The sequence below is a fragment of the Mustela nivalis genome, assembly GCF_964662115.1.
Source record: "Mustela nivalis genome assembly, chromosome: 19".
Lineage (NCBI taxonomy): Eukaryota > Metazoa > Chordata > Mammalia > Carnivora > Mustelidae > Mustela > Mustela nivalis.
Window position 1 is genome coordinate 13,894,944 of NC_139038.1, and position 18,413 is coordinate 13,913,356.

The 18,413-nt window shown below is 49.8% G+C and overlaps 1 protein-coding gene across 1 annotated transcript in view; it reads left to right on the forward strand.

Annotated features, from left to right (window-relative positions):
• GALNT17 (polypeptide N-acetylgalactosaminyltransferase 17) overlaps window positions 1-18,413 on the forward strand; it is a 415,760-nt gene that overhangs the window by 137,762 nt on the left and 259,585 nt on the right. Inside the window, exon 2 of the mRNA XM_082714352.1 lies at window positions 16,954-17,137. Coding sequence (XP_082570478.1) covers window positions 16,954-17,137 — 184 coding nt within the window. The remainder of the gene's footprint in view (window positions 1-16,953; window positions 17,138-18,413) is intronic.

Sequence of the window (18,413 nt, forward strand, 5' to 3'; positions counted from 1 at the left end):
ATCGACAGGTGGACGGAGAGACAGATATGTACAGAATATGACCTGACAGAGAGGTAAAAGAAGACCTTCCTGGGCTGCACTAGAGCTCAGAGCAGCCTCTCTGAGTCGTAGGGTTTTGACATGGAAATAAGAAAGTTCAAGAGGGGTCAAGAGCCTTTCCTGCTTAATTTAACCTTTTCTATTGTTATTTTTTATTAAGAGACCATTTGCATACCATAAAATTCACTCTGTGCAAATGACCGGTATGTAATTCTAGAGTATTTCATCAGTCCCCAAGAAACCCCATGATCATGGGGTGCCTGGGTGGCTCAGTGGGTTAAAGCCTCTGCCTTTGGCTCGGGTCATGATCCCTGGGATCGAGCCCCACATTGGGCTCTCTGTTCAGCAGGAAGCCTGCTTCCTCCTCTCTCTCTCTGCCTGCCTCTCTGCCTACCTGTGATCTCAGTCTGTCAAATAAATAAATAAAATTAAAAAAAAGAAAAAAGAAACCCCATGATCGTTAGCAGTCACTACCCAGCGCACCCTGGCCCCTGGCAACCTCCCTTGTATTTTCTTTTTTGTCTCTGTGCGGTTGCCTCTTCTGGGGATTTCATACATATGTCATCATACAGTATCTTTGATGTTTTGTCTGGGTTTGAATTAGCACAACGTTTTCGGGTCCATCCACACTGTAGCGTGTGACCTGACTTCATTCCTTTTCACAGCTGCATAGTATTCCACTCTGCAGATGCGCCACCCTTATTCAAGTGTTCCACAATTGACGGGCATGGGGGTGCTCTCCACTCTTTGGCCACTGGGACTAGTGCTTCTGTGGACATGTGGGTCCAAGGTTCCGTGTGGATATACATTGCATATCTAGCAGGGGAATTGACAGGTCACATGGCAACTCTTGTGTTAAAGTTTCCAGGAGCTGCTAAACTGTTTTAGAAAATGACCACACCACCTCACGTCTCTTGGGGGATGCATGAGAGAGCCCTTATGATCTGAGCGCCTGCTGTCCACCAGATACTGTACTTTCTGTCCTTTTGGTGTGTGCTCTGTTGTATGATCTGGTAAGTCGGTATTCCTCCTCTTCAGAATAGGAAACTAAGGCTCCGGGGGTTTAAGACCAAGAGAAAGGAGAAACCGGCCACTGTGATTATTGTTATAGGACTGAGTGTGGGGCATCCCCTAAGCCTGGAACCCTGAGATTCCGGCTTGGAGACAGTGGGGAAGTAGAAGGATGACCTGGAAGGTGCAGAAGCTGTACCTGGGGCGGCAGCCGGAAGTCTGCCGAGGGACTGCCGACGTCTCTCATGGTCTGCGGCTGGAACCAGAGCAGAAGCCAGGGAGGCCGAGAGCCTGGCAGGCCATGTGGGACCGAGGAAGAGGACACCTCGATCAAAAACGGAGGGACGACAGCATGTGCTGGGTCCCTGATTGTGGTCCCTGGAGCCCCCCAGGTGGGAGCTGGTGCACCGCCCGTGAGACCACTTGTGCACGCTCCCTTCCAGCTGTCCCTCCCCACGCACACCTGCCTCAGGCTGGGAGCCGGGCTGGTATCGATCCATGTTTTTTCTCATCGTGTCCCGGTTCTTGTTCTCCCCAACCCCGATGTCTGCTTCGATTATCACTGTTAGTTTTGCAAGGAGGAACAGGATGAGTAAGTGCGTCCCAAGCGAAAGGGCTTCGCGGTACCAAGTTAAATGAGCAGCAGGTAGCGTGAGCGTCTCCTGCTGGCCCTCCGGAGGGAGGAAGGGCTGGGGTTGCCGCCCGCACCTGCACATCTGGGCAGATGTGCTTGCCTCACACCTCCTGAATGGTCCAGCCCTGGGCCGAGGTGAACAAACACATGCTGGGTAGGGTAGCCCGGACGGCAGAAAGTGTGTGTACGTTCACGGCAGCCCTTTGGGAACAGAAACTGGCATTTCCGTGTTGGAGCCTCTTAACGAAGCTCAGGCCTTGTAGGTCATTCATTCCCGCAAAGGCTTCCAGATTCTCCTCCCTAAGAGCTGGAGAGCAACCGGGGCATGGGAATGTGTGTTTTCTTCTGGTCTCTTGTATCCGCTCAGTGTCTGTCTAGTGAAGGGTCCAAATGGTTCCATCTGGTCCATCAGGGCCTCCAGGTAGAGGCTGTTCCCCGCGGTGGGAGCCAGGGCTGTGTGGTTCCCCCTGGAACACTAGCCCTACTCGGCCTGCTTCTCGTTTGCCTCATCGGGGAACTGCAGCAAGGCAAGAGACCAACATCATAGGGAAGAATGAGGTGTGTGAGGTGAGGTGAACCGGAAGGAGAGAAGGTGGAGCAACTTGTCCTGGTCACAGATGTCTTGTGCTCCGGGGATGGTGGCAACATCGAAAGCTCTGGAGCTCAGAGACGGCCAGCTGCTTCTGTGTGTTCCCAGGCAGAATTAAGACCAGTGTGAGGGAAGGTAGAACGATGAGGCTGACGTTGGCTGTATTTAGGAACATTGAACGTGAACCCAATGGAGTGGCCTGGATGGAGGCTCGTGAGGGAGTATGAACCTCCGGAGGTGTTTGTTCTGAGGCTGCGCCTCATCCCGGCAGCAGCGTGGAGGACATACATTGCATTGGGTCAAGGACCAAAGAGGCTTTGGATGAGCCTAAGAATCTGGGTTTCGTGGATTCATATTTGGGGGGGCATTTTGCATTGCTGAATTTATTGACTCATTAAGAAATTGGATTTTGCCACTTGTACATGGAGGGATAAATTCTAAGCTAGTACCTATGTTGCTGTATCTGGGCCCACCCACATAAAGAGTTTGGCCTCTTGCTTCCCTTCCTCTGGTTTGCCATGATGCCACAGTGCTCTGCGGTTTCTGTCAGGGGATGAGAACACCTGTGTGTCCCCTGTACAGGTCACACAGAGCCACAGAACCCCCGGAACAAAGACCTTAGAAAATCTGAGTTCCAGAAGAAGCCACCAGGTTATTCCACGTTTTTCGTTTACTGATGGATGAGCTTTCTTGCTTGTGTCCTCATTCTGTCACATATGTTTTCACACCGGGGCTGCCGAGAGAGGAGCATGGAATCTGAGACGACACGGGGTCTCAGATGCTTTTCCGTCCCCATTTTACACATGTGAGTTTTGTGGCAGGAATTCGTGGGAGGCCATCGTCCCACTGGGGCAGAAAGGGTCTAGGATTGGTAGAACCGCAGCCCGAGTGTGCCGAGCTTTATTTAATTATTTATTTTTCTGTTCATGTAGCTGTTTTCCATACTGATCCCTAGAATAGAAGCTGCTTTGCATTTCTCGGCTCCTTCTTATAGCAGCTCCTTGGAAGTGTTACCCGTACCAGCTGACCTCTTACATTCACTCTCGTTCTCTCGCAAGCCTCCTCCGGGTTTTGGTTCCCTGAAGCTGGTCCTGCAGGAGTTGCTGGCACCTTGGCAGGACCACATCCATGGGATAGTTCCCAAAATACTCCATGTCTAGGCTTGCTGTCTCCATTTCCTCTCAGTTTGCTTGTAATGGCTCCTGGTTGGTGGTACGCCCAGGGCCAAGTGTGCCGCCTTCCTCGTTCTCTGCGTATCTCCGTTGCCTAGGTGACTCCTCAAAGAATGTGTCTTTCAGTCCCCTTTGGATACTGGTCAACGCCAATTTCGTATTTCCAAAACTGACCTCATCCTCTGTCATATGCTTGACATCTCCACTTGGATGTCTCATGGGCATGTCCAGTTCCTTATGTCCCACCCAACCGAACTTGAGTCTGATCAAACACACTCATACCCACAGATCTTTTCCTCCCCCTGTTTTCTATCTTACTGAATGGCCCTGATGTCCAAAATCCCTCATTGCTTAGGTTTAAAAAAAAAAAAAAGTAAGTGAGCTATTCTTGGAGCCTCTGTTTCTCTCGTGTGTCTTCAGAAGCTGATGTGGCCCGAGTTTAGCTGGGCTGGGTTCTAAGTTTCTCTCGTGTGTCTTCAGAAGCTGATGTGGCCCGAGTTTAGCTGGGCTGGGTTCTAAGTTTCTCTCGTGTGTCTTCAGAAGCTGATGTGGCCCGAGTTTAGCTGGGCTGGGTTCTAAGTTTCTCTCGTGTGTCTTCAGAAGCTGATGTGGCCCGAATTTAGCTGGGCTGGGTTCTAAGTTTCTCTCGTGTGTCTTCAGAAGCTGATGTGGCCCGAGTTTAGCTGGGCTGGGTTCTAAGTTTCTCTCGTGTGTCTTCAGAAGCTGATGTGGCCCGAGTTTAGCTGGGCTGGGTTCTAAGTTTCTCTCGTGTGTCTTCAGAGAAGCTGATGTGGCCCGAGTTTAGCTGGGCTGGGTTCTAAGTTTCTCTCGTGTGTCTTCAGAGAAGCTGATGTGGCCCGAGTTTAGCTGGGCTGGGTTCTAAGTTTCTCTCGTGTGTCTTCAGAGAAGCTGATGTGGCCCGAGTTTAGCTGGGCTGGGTTCTAAGTTTCTCTCGTGTGTCTTCAGAAGCTGATGTGGCCCGAGTTTAGCTGGGCTGGGTTCTAAGTTTCTCTCGTGTGTCTTCAGAAGCTGATGTGGCCCGAGTTTAGCTGGGCTGGGTTCTAAGTTTCTCTCGTGTGTCTTCAGAGAAGCTGATGTGGCCCGAGTTTAGCTGGGCTGGGTTCTAAGTTTCTCTCGTGTGTCTTCAGAGAAGCTGATGTGGCCCGAGTTTAGCTGGGCTGGGTTCTGTTTCTCTCGTGTGTCTTCAGAAGCTGATGTGGCCCGAGTTTAGCTGGGCTGGGTTCTAAGCTGCAAACTGGATCCAGCTCGTCCATGAGACTCTCCCCCTCCTTGGAGCCGTGAGCGCCCAAAGCAGGTTTTCGTGTTGGTACCAGTTGAAGAGGCCAAGGCCAACAGTCTAAGCTCATTAAGGCTCTTCTCATGTTGCACTTGCTAGCATCTTGTTGACCAAAGCAAGTCTAATGGCCAAGCCCAAAATTAAGAGTGAGGAAGTACCCTCTACGCAGCAAAATTATCAGACCCTACGTTAGCGGGATGGGGATGTATACTCTTCCCAGGGAATTGGAGGGCGGAAACTGTGTATTTGCTGAACAAAATCTCACGTAGCGCCTTGGAGAAATACTTAAAGGTGGAGTTTACTTATACTTTAATAGGATCGTTAGTCAATGGGGTCTTTTTATGAGGAACTGGGTATTTGTTTTTAAACTTGTGGTGCTTTTTTTTTTTTAAAAGATTTTATTTATTTATTTGACAGACAGATATCACAAGTAGGCAGAGAGGCAGACAGGGAGAGAGAGAGAGAGAGAGAGAGGAGGAAGCAGGCTCCCTGTTAAGCAGAGACCCTGATGCGGGGCTCGATCCCAGGACCCTGACATCATGACCTGAGCCAAAGGCAGAGGTTTTAACCCACTGAGCCACCCAGGCACCCCATAAACTTGTGGTGCTTCTGACTGGCTCTTTGAGAATAGGTATTTTTTTTGCTTCCAGTTTCTAATAACTAATTAGAGATGGTCATGATGGTGGTGGTGGTGGTGATGTTGAGGTGACGGTAACAGTGTTGACAGTGGTGGTGATGGTGGTAATGGTGTTGTGATGGAGGTGATGGTGGTGATGGTGGTATTGACGGCGGTGTTGGTAGTGATGGTGATGGTGGTGATGATGATGATGGTGGTAGTGGTACTGGTGTTGGTGATGGTGGTGAGAATGATGGTGGTGGCGGTGATGATGGCGTGATGGCGATGGTGGTGGTGATGATGTTGATGGTGATGATGATGGTGGTGATGGTGGTGGTTGTGAGGATGATGGTGACATTAATGGCGATCATGGTGGTGGCAATGCTGTGTGTGTGTTAAAGGAAGGTGATGCCGATGGTTTTGAGGCGTTAAAGAGATAGCAAGATTTTCCTAATGTGGTTCACTTTTGTGTTGTCTTACTCCTTCCTTATCCCTCTTCTGATTTCATAATTACCCTCGTTGACGTGACCATAGGTGTTGGCACTCAAAAACCTGTGGAACTGTATGTGTGCTGTTTAAAACTTATATGCTTTTGGGGGTTCCTGGGTGACTGACTCAGTTGGTTAAACGTCTGCCTTCAGCTCTGATCATGACCCAGAATCCTGGGATCGAGCCTGCTCAGTGGGGAGTCGGCTTCTCCCTTTCCCTCTGACCCTCCTCCACCCATGCTCTCTCTTGCCCTCTCTCTCTCTCTCTCAAATAAATAAAATGTTAAAAAAAAAGAAAACTTAGATGCTTCTGTCCCTTCTTTTTAATCCCTCTCATTAGGTATAAAACCTAAGAGGAGGGTTCAGGGCGTGAGAAGGGGGGAGTGGGAATTTTCTCTGAAAGCGGTCAAGATGGGCAGATGCTGAACAAGTATGGCAAATGGCACGGTCTGCAGTGCCTGGCGTGTGCTTGACACGGCGAATTTCATAGGTCACGGCAGGGGACTCTCTCCAATTCAGCGTATGGCCCTAGGTCAGCTTTCTTTCCCCTTGTGTCGTTTTGTAAGTGATGTGAGGCTAAGTGACACAATTAACCTGTGCAGCCAGCATCTTTCATCCCTCTGCTCCGAGCAGTCTCAGTGATTGCCAAGCTCTTCTTTTCTTTATTTTATTAGGAATACGTTTTTCATTTACACACTCAGGCACGCATCTGCTAGAGCCTGGGCCAGGCCAGAAGCATGCGTTTATCACCTCCACACATGGGGGGGGATGTTTGTGCCAATGTTTGTTTGGCACTGGGAGTGAGATTCAGGCCTTATTTGGTTCTCTTCATCACAGCGTGAAGTCAGAGAGGGCGTTTCCTGAGGATGTGCTTGGCAACCCGAAACACATTGACCCAGGTTCTAGATCTACTGTGGACTGTTTTCAGTGATCTTAGGACCGTTCAGAAGCCTCATGGAGCCTCCTTTTCTTAACTGCTGAATGTGGATGGGGCTGTTCTGAGGATCAAATTAAATAATCTATGTAGAAAGATTCCGGGAAGTCTAAAGTTCATAATTCATGTACGATATGTCATTTTGTATAAAACTGCAGTTTGAAAATTTATGGACAGTTTGTTCCAAAGGCACTTCAAGCACATAACAATGATTCATATCTCTTGGAATTGCAAATGCTGCATGAACAGTTTGGTTAATGGGCAAAAATGTACTTCTAGTATTCTGGGCTCCCGGGGGGAGCCCACATCCAAAGACCCTATTAGTCATCATTTTGTCGTCTAGGACAGAATCCGGCAGAGGATGACCATGAGTTATTGAGTACATGCATGAATCGCCTGCGCCAAATTCGCCCATTACAGCCCTAACCTCTAACGTGATAGAATTAGGAGGTGGGGGCTTCGGGAGGTAGGTAGGTTCTGATGAGGTTAAGGGAGTGGTGTCCCCATGGTGGCACTGGTACCCTGACAAGAAGAGGAAGACCCCAGAGCTTGCTCCTGCTCCACTGTGTGAGGGCACAGCAAGATGGCGGTCGTCAGCAAGCCAAAGAGAGAGCCCTCCCCAACGACCAAATATGCCAGTGCCTTACTTTGGGACTCCCCAGCCTCCCAAATGGAGAAATAGATCTCTTTTGTTTAGGTCTCTTGATGTACAGTATCTTGTTGTAGCTGCCTGAGCAGACTAAGAAATCATGGAAAACTGGCAAACGTGGGTATACAGAGATGACTGAAGGGGTGGCTATGGTTAGCCTGGAAAAAATGATGGATCAGGTCATGCTAATGCAGCAATATTGACAGGGACATGAGAGCATAATCATATGCACGACAGATGAACCAGGGATGACCTGCTGTGTTGGGCGGCGAGTTCTTTATTCTGAGAGGAAGATAGTAGAAACACGGCTCATCTCTCTAGAGTTCTGGCGCTGGATGGGATGTGGAGAAACAGTTGAATTTTCCTTCCTTCCAATTCAGGATTCTGTGTTGGGCCCCAGGTATGCTGTTGCCTTTTGACATAGGCAACAATGCATTCAGTTCCTTTGCACCAAGAAGCAGCTGACATAGTTGAACTCTGTGAGCTCATTCTGGATATTAAGACTCACGTAACCTTTGGACATCGTATCTGGGAAGCACTGAGGATACAGGACCGAAAATGTCAGAATCATTATAATGCTGATGTCAACAAATGTCAAGTTCATCGTACTAATATATGAACCAGGGATTTTATAATGATGCGGTATGAGTTTATGAAGCGGTGCTTACCGGTTGCTGATGCATCCCAGGAGATGTCCGCATCAGCCCTAGAACCGGGTAACAGCGGGCCGGCCCGGCTTGCAATGCACCCATTCACTTACTCTGCCGTTTATCCAATGCCTTTCTCATCTGGCTGTTCCTTCCTCTGTGCAATGCGTGTGAAGCGCTTCCTAGGTGCAGACCAGGTGTAAGACACAGAGAGGCCTTCCTGTGCACAGGAAGGGGGGCAAACACAGCATAAACAGTTACAGTGATGACTTCGTTATATGGAGGACGTGGAATGACATGACAGGAACAATGCTGTGGTTGTGATTTCCACCTGGGAGCAGCGTCTGACTTTCTGGGTAGGGCGGTGTTCAGAAAGGGTCTGTGGGACTGTGTCGAGCAGCAAGGATGACTCGCAGAGGCACAAAGGGGCAGTGACTTTAGAAGCATCGGAAGAAGGCGATGGCTAAAATAAGGCATGTGGTGGATGAGGCTGGGGAGGGCCCACGAGTGAGTGGCTTTGGACATCACATGACGATCTTGGATTTTTTTTCTAGAATGGCAGTTGTGCGCTGATGAATCTTAAGTAGGCAGTGATCAGACTTCCCTGTTTCCCGGTCACTCTAAAGCGTGGTTCGGGCTGACGGTAATCGCTCAAGAAAGAGGACTTGAGCTTGAATCCAGGCGCTGGAAGAGATGCAGAGAAGCACCAGAGTCAAGATACAGATGAGCGAGCCCCAGGAGTCACTGGGGTAATGAATTAGAAAAAACACGTCTATGTAAATTACAGGAATTAACAAAAATATGTACATATAGCACAGATATAGTTGGCATATTTGTTTAACATAAATACTGTATAATAATGATTAAAGTGCTTAGTATAGCGCTTTGCATCTAGCAAACATTTGCCAGCTTAACTAATGATCACTAATGATTGTGTCCAACATGGGGCTATCTTCTTTTGGCAATACTTCCGGGCTGGCTTTCCTTTTTCATTTTTTTTTAAAGATTTTATTTATTCGACAGAGAGAGAGAGAGAATGGGTGGTGGGAGGCAGAGGGAGAGGGAGAAGCAGACTCCCCGCTGAGCAGGAAGCCCGACATGGGCTCTGATCCCAGGACCTCGGAATCATGACCTGAGCCGTAGAAATGCCTAACACGGGCCCCCAGCCTACCTTTTCTGTTCACTGATGTGCCTGTCATTTATTGTTCTGTTGTCTCACTGTCTTCATTATCAGAGCTTTCCGGGGATAGTTTCCCAGCTCGTGGTGGAGGCTCTTCCCGGCCGGCCCCTCTTCGCTCACTTCTGCAGAGTCCTCCCTGCTGAGGTGCAGGCTGGGAATCCGGGGCTGGGAATGACAGCTCACTCTTACGTTTATGGCCGCCACTTCCTGACTGTCTATACGTTTGACAACTTGAGCTTCGTGGAGGGTCTCCCTGAGACTCTGGGACCTTCAGGAGGCGTCAGGCCTCTGCAGAGACCCCGTAACACACGCTCACCCCGCTGGGCCTCGGGACATGCCGGCCTCGTGGGCTGGGGTGTGTGTGTGTGTGTGTGTGTGTGTGTGCGCGCGCGTGCGCTCGCACATGCGGGGGCTGCGGCCGCCCGGATGATGAGAAGCTTCGTGAGTTGACAAGACGCCAGGCTGCCTCTCACCACGACCTCTATCTGTCCCGGAGTTTGTGTGTCGGTTGTAAGCGCCGTCCCTATTTCTAGAAGAATGATGCCGGTTATCTGTAAACCCATAAGTTTAAACTGTAACCCTGGAGAAAATTATGTCCTGTTGTACGGAGGGAGGTGGGAAGGCCGCGCGGCCGTGATTTACAGCTGTGATCCGTTATCTCCACTGCCGCCATGGAGCCCGGGAGCTTGGGCCCAGCCAGAGACAGACACGGGCCGAGTGATGGGGTCTCGCTGCGGGGCCATCAGAGATGTGCCCCCGGGGACCCCCCGGCTCTGTGCCAGGTGCACGAAGCTTCTTTGTTATCCACAAGTTGGTTGTCGAGCCAACTGGACTAGAAGGGCTTTCTCAAATTTCAAAAGTGGCGGTTATGTCGGTGACTTCGTGTTCGAGAACTGGATGACTGTTTGAGGAAGACAATGCAGTAGAGCCTCGCTTCCCGGCGTGGATGTGGGATTTCCTCGCAGGGACCACACCTGTTGCGTTATTACTCCTTTATTCTCGAACTTAGTATTGGAGACCGCAACCTGCCCCATGATTCCTCTTTTTTTTTTTTTTTTTTAATCTATTTTCTGGCCTCTGTGTTCTTCTGGGGTGATTTTAGAATTTTTATTATGTTCCTGAAAAAAAAAAATAGAAATCTCATATGGAGTTCTGTTTAACCTGTCCATTAAAGAGGGGATGTTGTGTCTTTGTGGCCGAACCTTCAAAAATGTCTCTCTCTGCTAAGCTCAGTAGGTCTCATTTTATTCCCTCCAGTAGAATTTTATAACTTTCTCCCTATTAAAGTTCTTTCTAGATATTCTGCAACATTTGTTACTTTTATAAATACCACTTTTTTTTTTTTTTTACATTATGTATTCTGGTGGGTTATTGCTTGTAACACGGGACCCTCGACATGCTCCAGCTTTGGGATCCTGACCAAGGAGGGAGCTTGCTTCCCACCTCTTTTCTTTTCTGCCTTGGGGGTTGCCTATATTCATGGGCATGGCGGTCTTTAAGGGCACCAGGGCCCTTTCCGTGGCCAAACCAAGTGGCCTTTTTCAGGCTTGATTTCCCTGTGACATTCCTTGGTGTAGACTCTCTTCTTTATGACTGTAACTACAACGAGCATATGTTGTTTGCATCGCTCTTCTCGTAGTAGACATTTATCTCATGGGTATTTCGTGTTCTTTCTCAACATCAACTTTGTTGTAGAGGCTCTGAGTCGATCTCAGACCTCTCTCTGCTCGTCCACATGTTCAGCAGTTGTGAAGACCTTCCTATGTATCGGGCACTGGGTTGACCACACCCCTACCCTTCAGGGGAGGGTGTAGACGTGGCACCCTGGGAAGAGTCATCCCCAGGGGCTCGGTGGGATGCTGTGTGTGTTAGGATGCCAGCAGGAAACAGGTGGCATACCCAGAAGAGGTGATGGAAGAGAGGCTAGCAAAAATAGTTACCGAGGTCAAGAAATCAGCAAGAATGACGAGGGATGGTGACTCCGCTGCGGCTCACAAAAGAGGAGGAGGCAGGTGGCATACCAGGGACGGAAGGGGGAGGGGGGAGCCGTTGACGGAACACAGGGCTAGCTGTAACCCCAGGTGAACCCTAAGAGAGGGATGTCTTGTAGCAACAGTGGCATAGAGCAGGCGACCCAACGGCTGCCCCGTTGGGAGGGAGTTGGGAGAGGACACACCCCAACTTCTCTCTCCGCCCGTCCACCGATGGAAGCCACTGATGCTACCTCTGTAGGTCTGTCTCCTGGGATGGGAAGCAGGAGGGCAGGGTGGCAGTGGGTGTGGGGAGCAACATGACGACTACTCAGTCGAGGTTCTGTGGGATGACGAGCTCACTTTGTCCTTGTTCCTTCCTCTTCAGCATCTTGCCTCCTAGATCCCCCTCGGCTCTGCGGTCTTTAGCTGAATAACTCGGAAGGCCGTGCCTGAAGGAGAGAATGATGAGTCTTTCTAGACTGAGTGCCGGGCACCACCCCTCTTTCCCTCTTTTCTCCTCCTCCTCCTCCTGTTCCTTCTTCTTCTTCCCTTTGCCAGTTGGGACGTTCATGCCCGTATGTGCATTTTGGTTGGCAGTGGCTTCGGTTGCTTCTGGCCAGACTGCAGAGGCACTTCCAGAAGAGAAGGTTCCGGGTATGTGGAGTCATCCCAGCTGGCCCCAGGGGTGACTTTTCCTGGCTAAGTAGAAGATCAGCTTGAGCCTTGTTGGTGATCTTGAATTCTTATTTATCTTTGCCAGTAGTTTCAGGGGCCTGCTAAGTGAGCACATTAAAATGCCAGTGAAAATTTTTGCTGCTTTGTTGAACCTTTCTGGCAGATTCAATTGGGGGGAAAATGGGAGCACATGGACCACAAAATACATAATTCATAGTTGTCACATCGCACTGTGAAGAGTGATCTTTTTGGGGGCTGCTAAGTGGGTGCCTTTCATAATGGAAGAAATAATGCCCCAGAAAGGGAAGAAAAATAGCCCTGGGAACCGCCATTCCCTTTGTGTTCATGGTGGCATTCGGTGTGCATTCCTAGTCTTCATTCCTATCCATTTTATTTTTTTTTAAAGATTTTTATTTATTCATTTGAGACAGAGAGATAGCGAGAGTGTGAGAGAGAGCAAAAGCAGGAGGAGAGGGAGAGGGAGAAGCAGGCTCCCCGCGGAGCAGGGAGCCCGACACGGGCCTCGAGCCCAGGACCTGGAGATCACGACCTGAGCGGAAGGCAGATGGTTAACCGTCCGAGCCACCCAGGCACCCCTCCGCTGCCATTTTAAAATGAATCCCTTCCCTGGCCCTTCTGCCTCCCGTGGAGAGGCTGCCCACGGAAGATGCTGGGTAAACACAGCTGAGATGCAATTTAGCGCGGAGACGGCATTTAATGGCCAAAAGAAGGCCTTTGTCATTAAGGGAAGAAAAAGATGCGCTAAAACCAAACCAAACAGATGAAATGAGAGGAAGGCTCAGAAGCCGCTCTGTTGGCTTGAAGATCAGTCATGTCCCATTCCAGTGGTTTCCCGCCTTGACCCGTGGGCCCCGTGCTGGCAAGAACAGCATGGAAGGGTGAGTTTGTGACTAGTGAGAAAAAGGGAAACTCCAGGTGGGTGAGCAAAAGTGCACAAGACAAGGAGGAACTACTGTCAGTAGTCTGTGCGTGATCTTTTTTTATTATGCAAAATGGCATCCATTATATAGATCACATACATGTCGGAGAATAATTCTACAACGAATTATTATAGAAATGAATGAGTGAATCCTCCCGGCTTTCCAGTGGAGCAGTACCAGGACCTTTGAAGTCCCAGCGTGTCTTCCCCAGTGATGATCTAGTCTTTTTTTTGCAGTTTCTGGTTTCCATGAATTTAAACTTCTGACCTATGTTTTAATTAGCCTTTGAGACTTTGTATAAATGGCATTATACGCATTAATGCTTGCTTTCCCCTTGACAGCGTGTCTCGGAGAGTCGTCTGTTTCCTGGCAAGCTAACCATTTTCACTGCTGCACGGTATCCTCTTAATGCGTTCACTACCATCAACTTACCACTGTCATCACCGAAAATTCCTAAAGAACTTCCTGGATTGAACATTTGTTTGTGTATTGGAGGCTGGGGCGGGTGGAGACATCTTCTTCCATTTCTGTTACTTTTGGAAGGTCACGTAATTAAGCCTCCTGAGCCTCCTCACTTCGTTATCTCTAAAGTGATCCTGGTAACATCAGCCTTGCTGGTTTAATACAGAAATGGATATAAAACCATTAGAGAAATTAAGCCCTAAGCAGTGACCATTAGCAGGTGGAGAGAGGGCGGTTGATTGGGTCTATGAGGACAAGCGAGGAGCTTAACCACTTGGTTCATACTGAGCTATTTCTCCGGTCCTTGAAGTCTTGGGTTTCAAGGGTAGCTTCAGTGGGATGCCCTGTGGAGAAGATCTGAGTTTCAGAGGATGCAGTTCCTGCTCTAAATACGTTGAAATGCGGAAGCATCATCTTTCTTTCTCCTTTTTGCTGCTCGACCCCTGCCCCCAGCCCAGCAGCCCTGCTTCCATCAGGGCTGTAGCCCCTGCCGGGCTCTGGCTTCCTGCCTCGTCTCCTGAGCTTTGTCCTCCATCTTAACTTCCATTCCCACGTGTTTCAGCTTCGCACTAGACCACGACTCCGTCAGAATGTCCCAGGTCTGTCCTGTAGACAGACCACCTGTGCGGAGTGGAACTCATCATCAAACTCGCTTCTGAATGTGCCGTCTCTGGGGCTGGTGTCCCCAGCTGGTCCTCACGCTGGGAGCCGGGCTCGCTTACTGCTTCCTTCTCTCCTACCTGTCTGTCTCTGCCTTGTGACAGTGTCTCTTAAATACTTCTCCGGTCTCTCTTCTCCTTTCGGTCAGTCTCAGCACTGCCTTAAAATGAGGCCCGTGTCCTCTCTGGAAGAGCCCTGGAATCGGTCTCCTCGGGTGTCACAGAGGCGAGGTTTTCTCCTCCTTTGTGCCTCTAACTGTACCCGGAATCCCGGCCGGCCTTCCTTTACCGGCTGTGGAGCGTTGACCAAGTGACGACATTCTCAGGCCAGTGTCCTCATTTGGCAGAGATCAAAATAATGCCTTCCTCATGAGGTGTGGCGGGAGACTCGATAAAACAGTAGCGCACGTCGTGTAAAGCAGCCAGCGGGGTCCCGGCGCGCAGGGTCGCTCTTCTGTGAGTGGCGGCTGTCATTGCCGCAGACCTCGTCCTTTCCTTCTCTGGGCTGCAGCCACGTGTCCCCGGTAAAAGTCTGACCTCAAGGGAGTAAGGGCTGCATGATGACTTTGGCCTTGGTGGGTTTCTTCCTTCATGAAAAATGGTACTAAGAATTGTATTCTAGGACTGCATTGTTCTGATTTTACAAGAACTTGAAACACTTTCCTCTTTAGTATATTCCCAGGTTTCTGCACAAATTGCTGCAGTCTAACTCCAGGACATGGTCACCATCCAAAAAGGCACCCCCCACACACCCGCAGCCACTCCCCATGGCCTGCCCCAGTCCCCTCAGCCCGAAACAGACACTGATCTACTTTCTGTCTCCGGGAATGTGCCTGTTGTGTACGTTTCGTATAGATCGAATTGTACAGTATGTGGTCTTTTCTGACCAGCGTGGTGTGCTTGGCGTCTTGTTTTCAAGGTTCACCACATCCTGGTGTATATCACTACTTCTTTCCTTTTTATTTTGCTAAATAATGTCCCACAGTATGTTTTTACATTCTGTTTATTGATTCGTCAGTTGACAGACGCTCAGCTAATACAAATAATGCTCCTACAAACGTTTCTGTCCAGGGTTCTGTGTGGGCAGAACTTCTCTTGGGTGTCCACCCGGGAGTGGAGTTGCTGGGTCATATGGTAAAATGACACTTGGCATTTTGAAGAGCTACCGAACTGTTTTCCAGAGTCACTGCCCTGACTTACGTTCCTACTAGGAATGTCCGATGACAAGTGATTTCAGCACCCAGCGCAGGCGTTTGCACTGGACAGGGAGGCGTTCTTACCGATCTGGGAGCATGGCGAAGGCGGCGTGACTGGCATGTCGGTGGCACATTGACGCGGGATGGGAACTCGGTGCCCGAGAAGCAAGTGGGCAGTGCTGGAATGACCTGACTGCCCAGCCGAGGGTGCTCTGTCGGGATGATGGCCGGCAGCATAGAGGTCAGGGCTCCTGAAGCTCCCAGCGGCCAGTGGGAATGATTCTTTGGCAGGAAAATGATGTTCACCTGTGGCCAACTCTGAGCCGCTTGCTGGACCTTCGCTTTTTGATCTTGATGTCACAGAAGACGCATTTCTGTTTCCAGAGAAGCAGGCACGTCTTGCCACTGTGTGACAGAGCGCCGTTCTGTGACGGGAGCAGATTCGTTGGCCTCTGACAGGTTTGCGGGGTGCCTTTCTGGGAGGTTCGAATTGTCCTCAGTGCTCTGGGCTGCCCCTCATGGGAGCAGAGGGCACGGTTTACATCTCTGCTCCGCGTACATCCTGCCAGGAGCAGGGGTGGGACTTCTTTGGATGAAGTGGTGCGCGCTTGTGTACCTGTGTGTGCACCTGCGTGTGCATGTGTGTTTGTGCACGCACATGCACCTGTGCACTCGTGTGTGTGCACCTGTGCATGCATGTGTGCACGCATACGTGCCTGTGTGCGTGCATCTGTGTGTGCATGTGCACGTGTTTGTGCACGCACATGTACCTGTGCACTCGTGTTGTGTGTGCACCTGGGCGTGCACGTGTGTGTGTGTGCACGTGTGTGTGCACGCACATGCACCTGTGTGCACATGTGTACCTGTGTGTGCACGTGTGTGTGCATGTACACACGTGTGTGTGTGTGTGTGTGTGCATGCCCACAGCGGTGCTGAGTAGCCTGAGCCTTCGTGATGACGGAAGGGAGTGAGAGCCCTTAACAACCGACGTTTCCTAGCTGAGAGGTAAAACCTGCCGTAACTCCTGGATTTCACAATTGCTCATCAAGCTGTTTATTGTGTGATGGGACAGCAGGTGTAAAGCTGCCACCGTCCTGGGGACAGGCCATTGCTCAGCGCGGCCCGTTACAGAGGCGTCCCCCTCCACTTGGCGTGGTTATCATCCTTGTGGGGTTCTCCCGCCTCTGTGATGTGTTCTGAAACATTCTGCATTTTCTTTCACCATTTAGATGGAATTTAAATAAAACCATTAGGTAAAGAAATGTGTCAGGTTGTTGTACACTTTAAACTCGGGATAAAATCAGTCTGTGCGTCGTCCTCTGTCCAGACGAAGCCAGAGCACCTTGGCTTGGCTGTTCTCCGCGATGGCTCTTCTTTCTCTGGGTCGTGCCTGTAGCTCGTGGAGTGCCGAGGCTGGTCATCACTGCCCCGCAGAGAAAGGAAAACAGGCCCGGCCGGGAGCCCTGCATCTGTCCTATTGCTTGTGTCCTTCTCGGTCTGCCTTTTTCCCAGGGTAGAGTCTCTCGGTTTTGTAGACCCCATCCACTCCGTTCTGCAGAGGAGGCAGAGGCTCCCACCTGGGAGTTACACGTAGCCCCAGAACTCTCTGTTGCCCCGACCTTCCTCTCAATGATACAGATGCGTTCGGGGCATATTCCTTGATTGTCTGTTCGAGAAGTAATAAGCCGTGACAGGTCATGTGAGACTTGCCGTCAAAGCATGTGTCTGAATTTGAGTGACATACCCTGATGTGGTGGCTTTCTAATAATTGTCTTTCCTTCCTTTTTCTAGGCTTATCCAAGTCCCTTGGGCTCATTGAAGGCTATGGCGGGCGGGGCAAAGGGGGCCTTCCTGCTACCCTTTCCCCCGCTGAAGAGGAGAAAGCCAAGGGACCTCACGAGAAGTACGGCTACAATTCCTACCTCAGTGAGAAAATTTCACTGGATCGTTCCATTCCGGATTATCGTCCCACCAAGTAAGTTGTGATTTAGTCATTCAGAGCGGCCCGCTGTCTCCCAGGATGGGTGGGGACCCGAGTCTGCGACAGGGTCTCATGTCCTTTGTCACTAGCACAGGGCTTCCGCCTTCCTCTGCCTCCTGCATAGTCCACAAACCAAGTCCTGTGGATTATGAAGTATTATCTAAATGAAGTCTTGACATTTTAAAAAAAGATTTTATTTATTTGGCAGAGAGAGATCACAAGTAGGCAGAGAGGCAGGCAGAGAGAGGGGGGAAGCAGGCTCCCTGCCGAGCAGAGAGCCCAATGCGGGGCTCGATCCGAGGACCCTGAGATCATGACCTGAGCCGAAGGCAGAGGCTTAACCCACTGAGCCACCCAGGCGCCCCTGAAGTCTTGACATTTTTTTTAAAAGTAACCCAGAAATACACAGGGAAGTCCCCAGTACAAAAAGTCTTCAGTAAAACACAAAACTTGCCATGATCTCGTTACTTAGAGATGGCAGTCAGTCAAATCTTAGCATCTTGTGTTTGAGTCAGTTTTCTGTACAGATTATGAGCATGTGATGCATTGTTTGTACCCTTTTCTCATTTAATATGATTTCGTGAGTGCTTGCTGATGTCATTAATTATGATTAACGATGATCATCATTATGACCGTTTTGCATCATTATTTCTGTCGTCGGAAATTTAGGGTATTGTCAGTTTGTCGTTGTTATAAATAACCGCTTGATGAGCATCTTCCCACTCACGTCCTTGTCTGCAGTGAATTGGTATTTATCTTCTGAAAGTATAATATCCCCAGGCCATATTGCAGGGGTACTTCTGGAATCTCTAGATTGATGTTGGGGTTCTGTCCTCCAGAAAGCTGGTGGCCGTCTGCACTCTTGGGGGACTCTTACCTGACCCTTCGCAAACTGGGTCCTGGCATTTCAAAAACGCCGTGTCACGCTGGTGGGTGAGAAAGTGCGTTCCGTGGTTGTTTCAACGTCCACTGTTCTGTTGGAGAGTCTTACGTTTTTTTATAAATTTATTTTATTTATTTTGTATTTTTTTAATTTCTTTTCAGTGTTCCAGAATTCATTGTCCATGCAACACACACCCTCCTTCATACCCACCACCAGGCTCACCCAACCCCCACCCCCCACCCCTTGAGAGTTTTCTCTTTTAATCAGTTTGTTTGCGTCTTGGTTGCCTCACGAAAGGTCTTTGTTCTGTGGGCTCAGATTTAAGAATTATTTGTTTTCTCCTTGGAAAGTGGAGAAGAGGGATCAGTCATAGAAGCAGGACGCTGG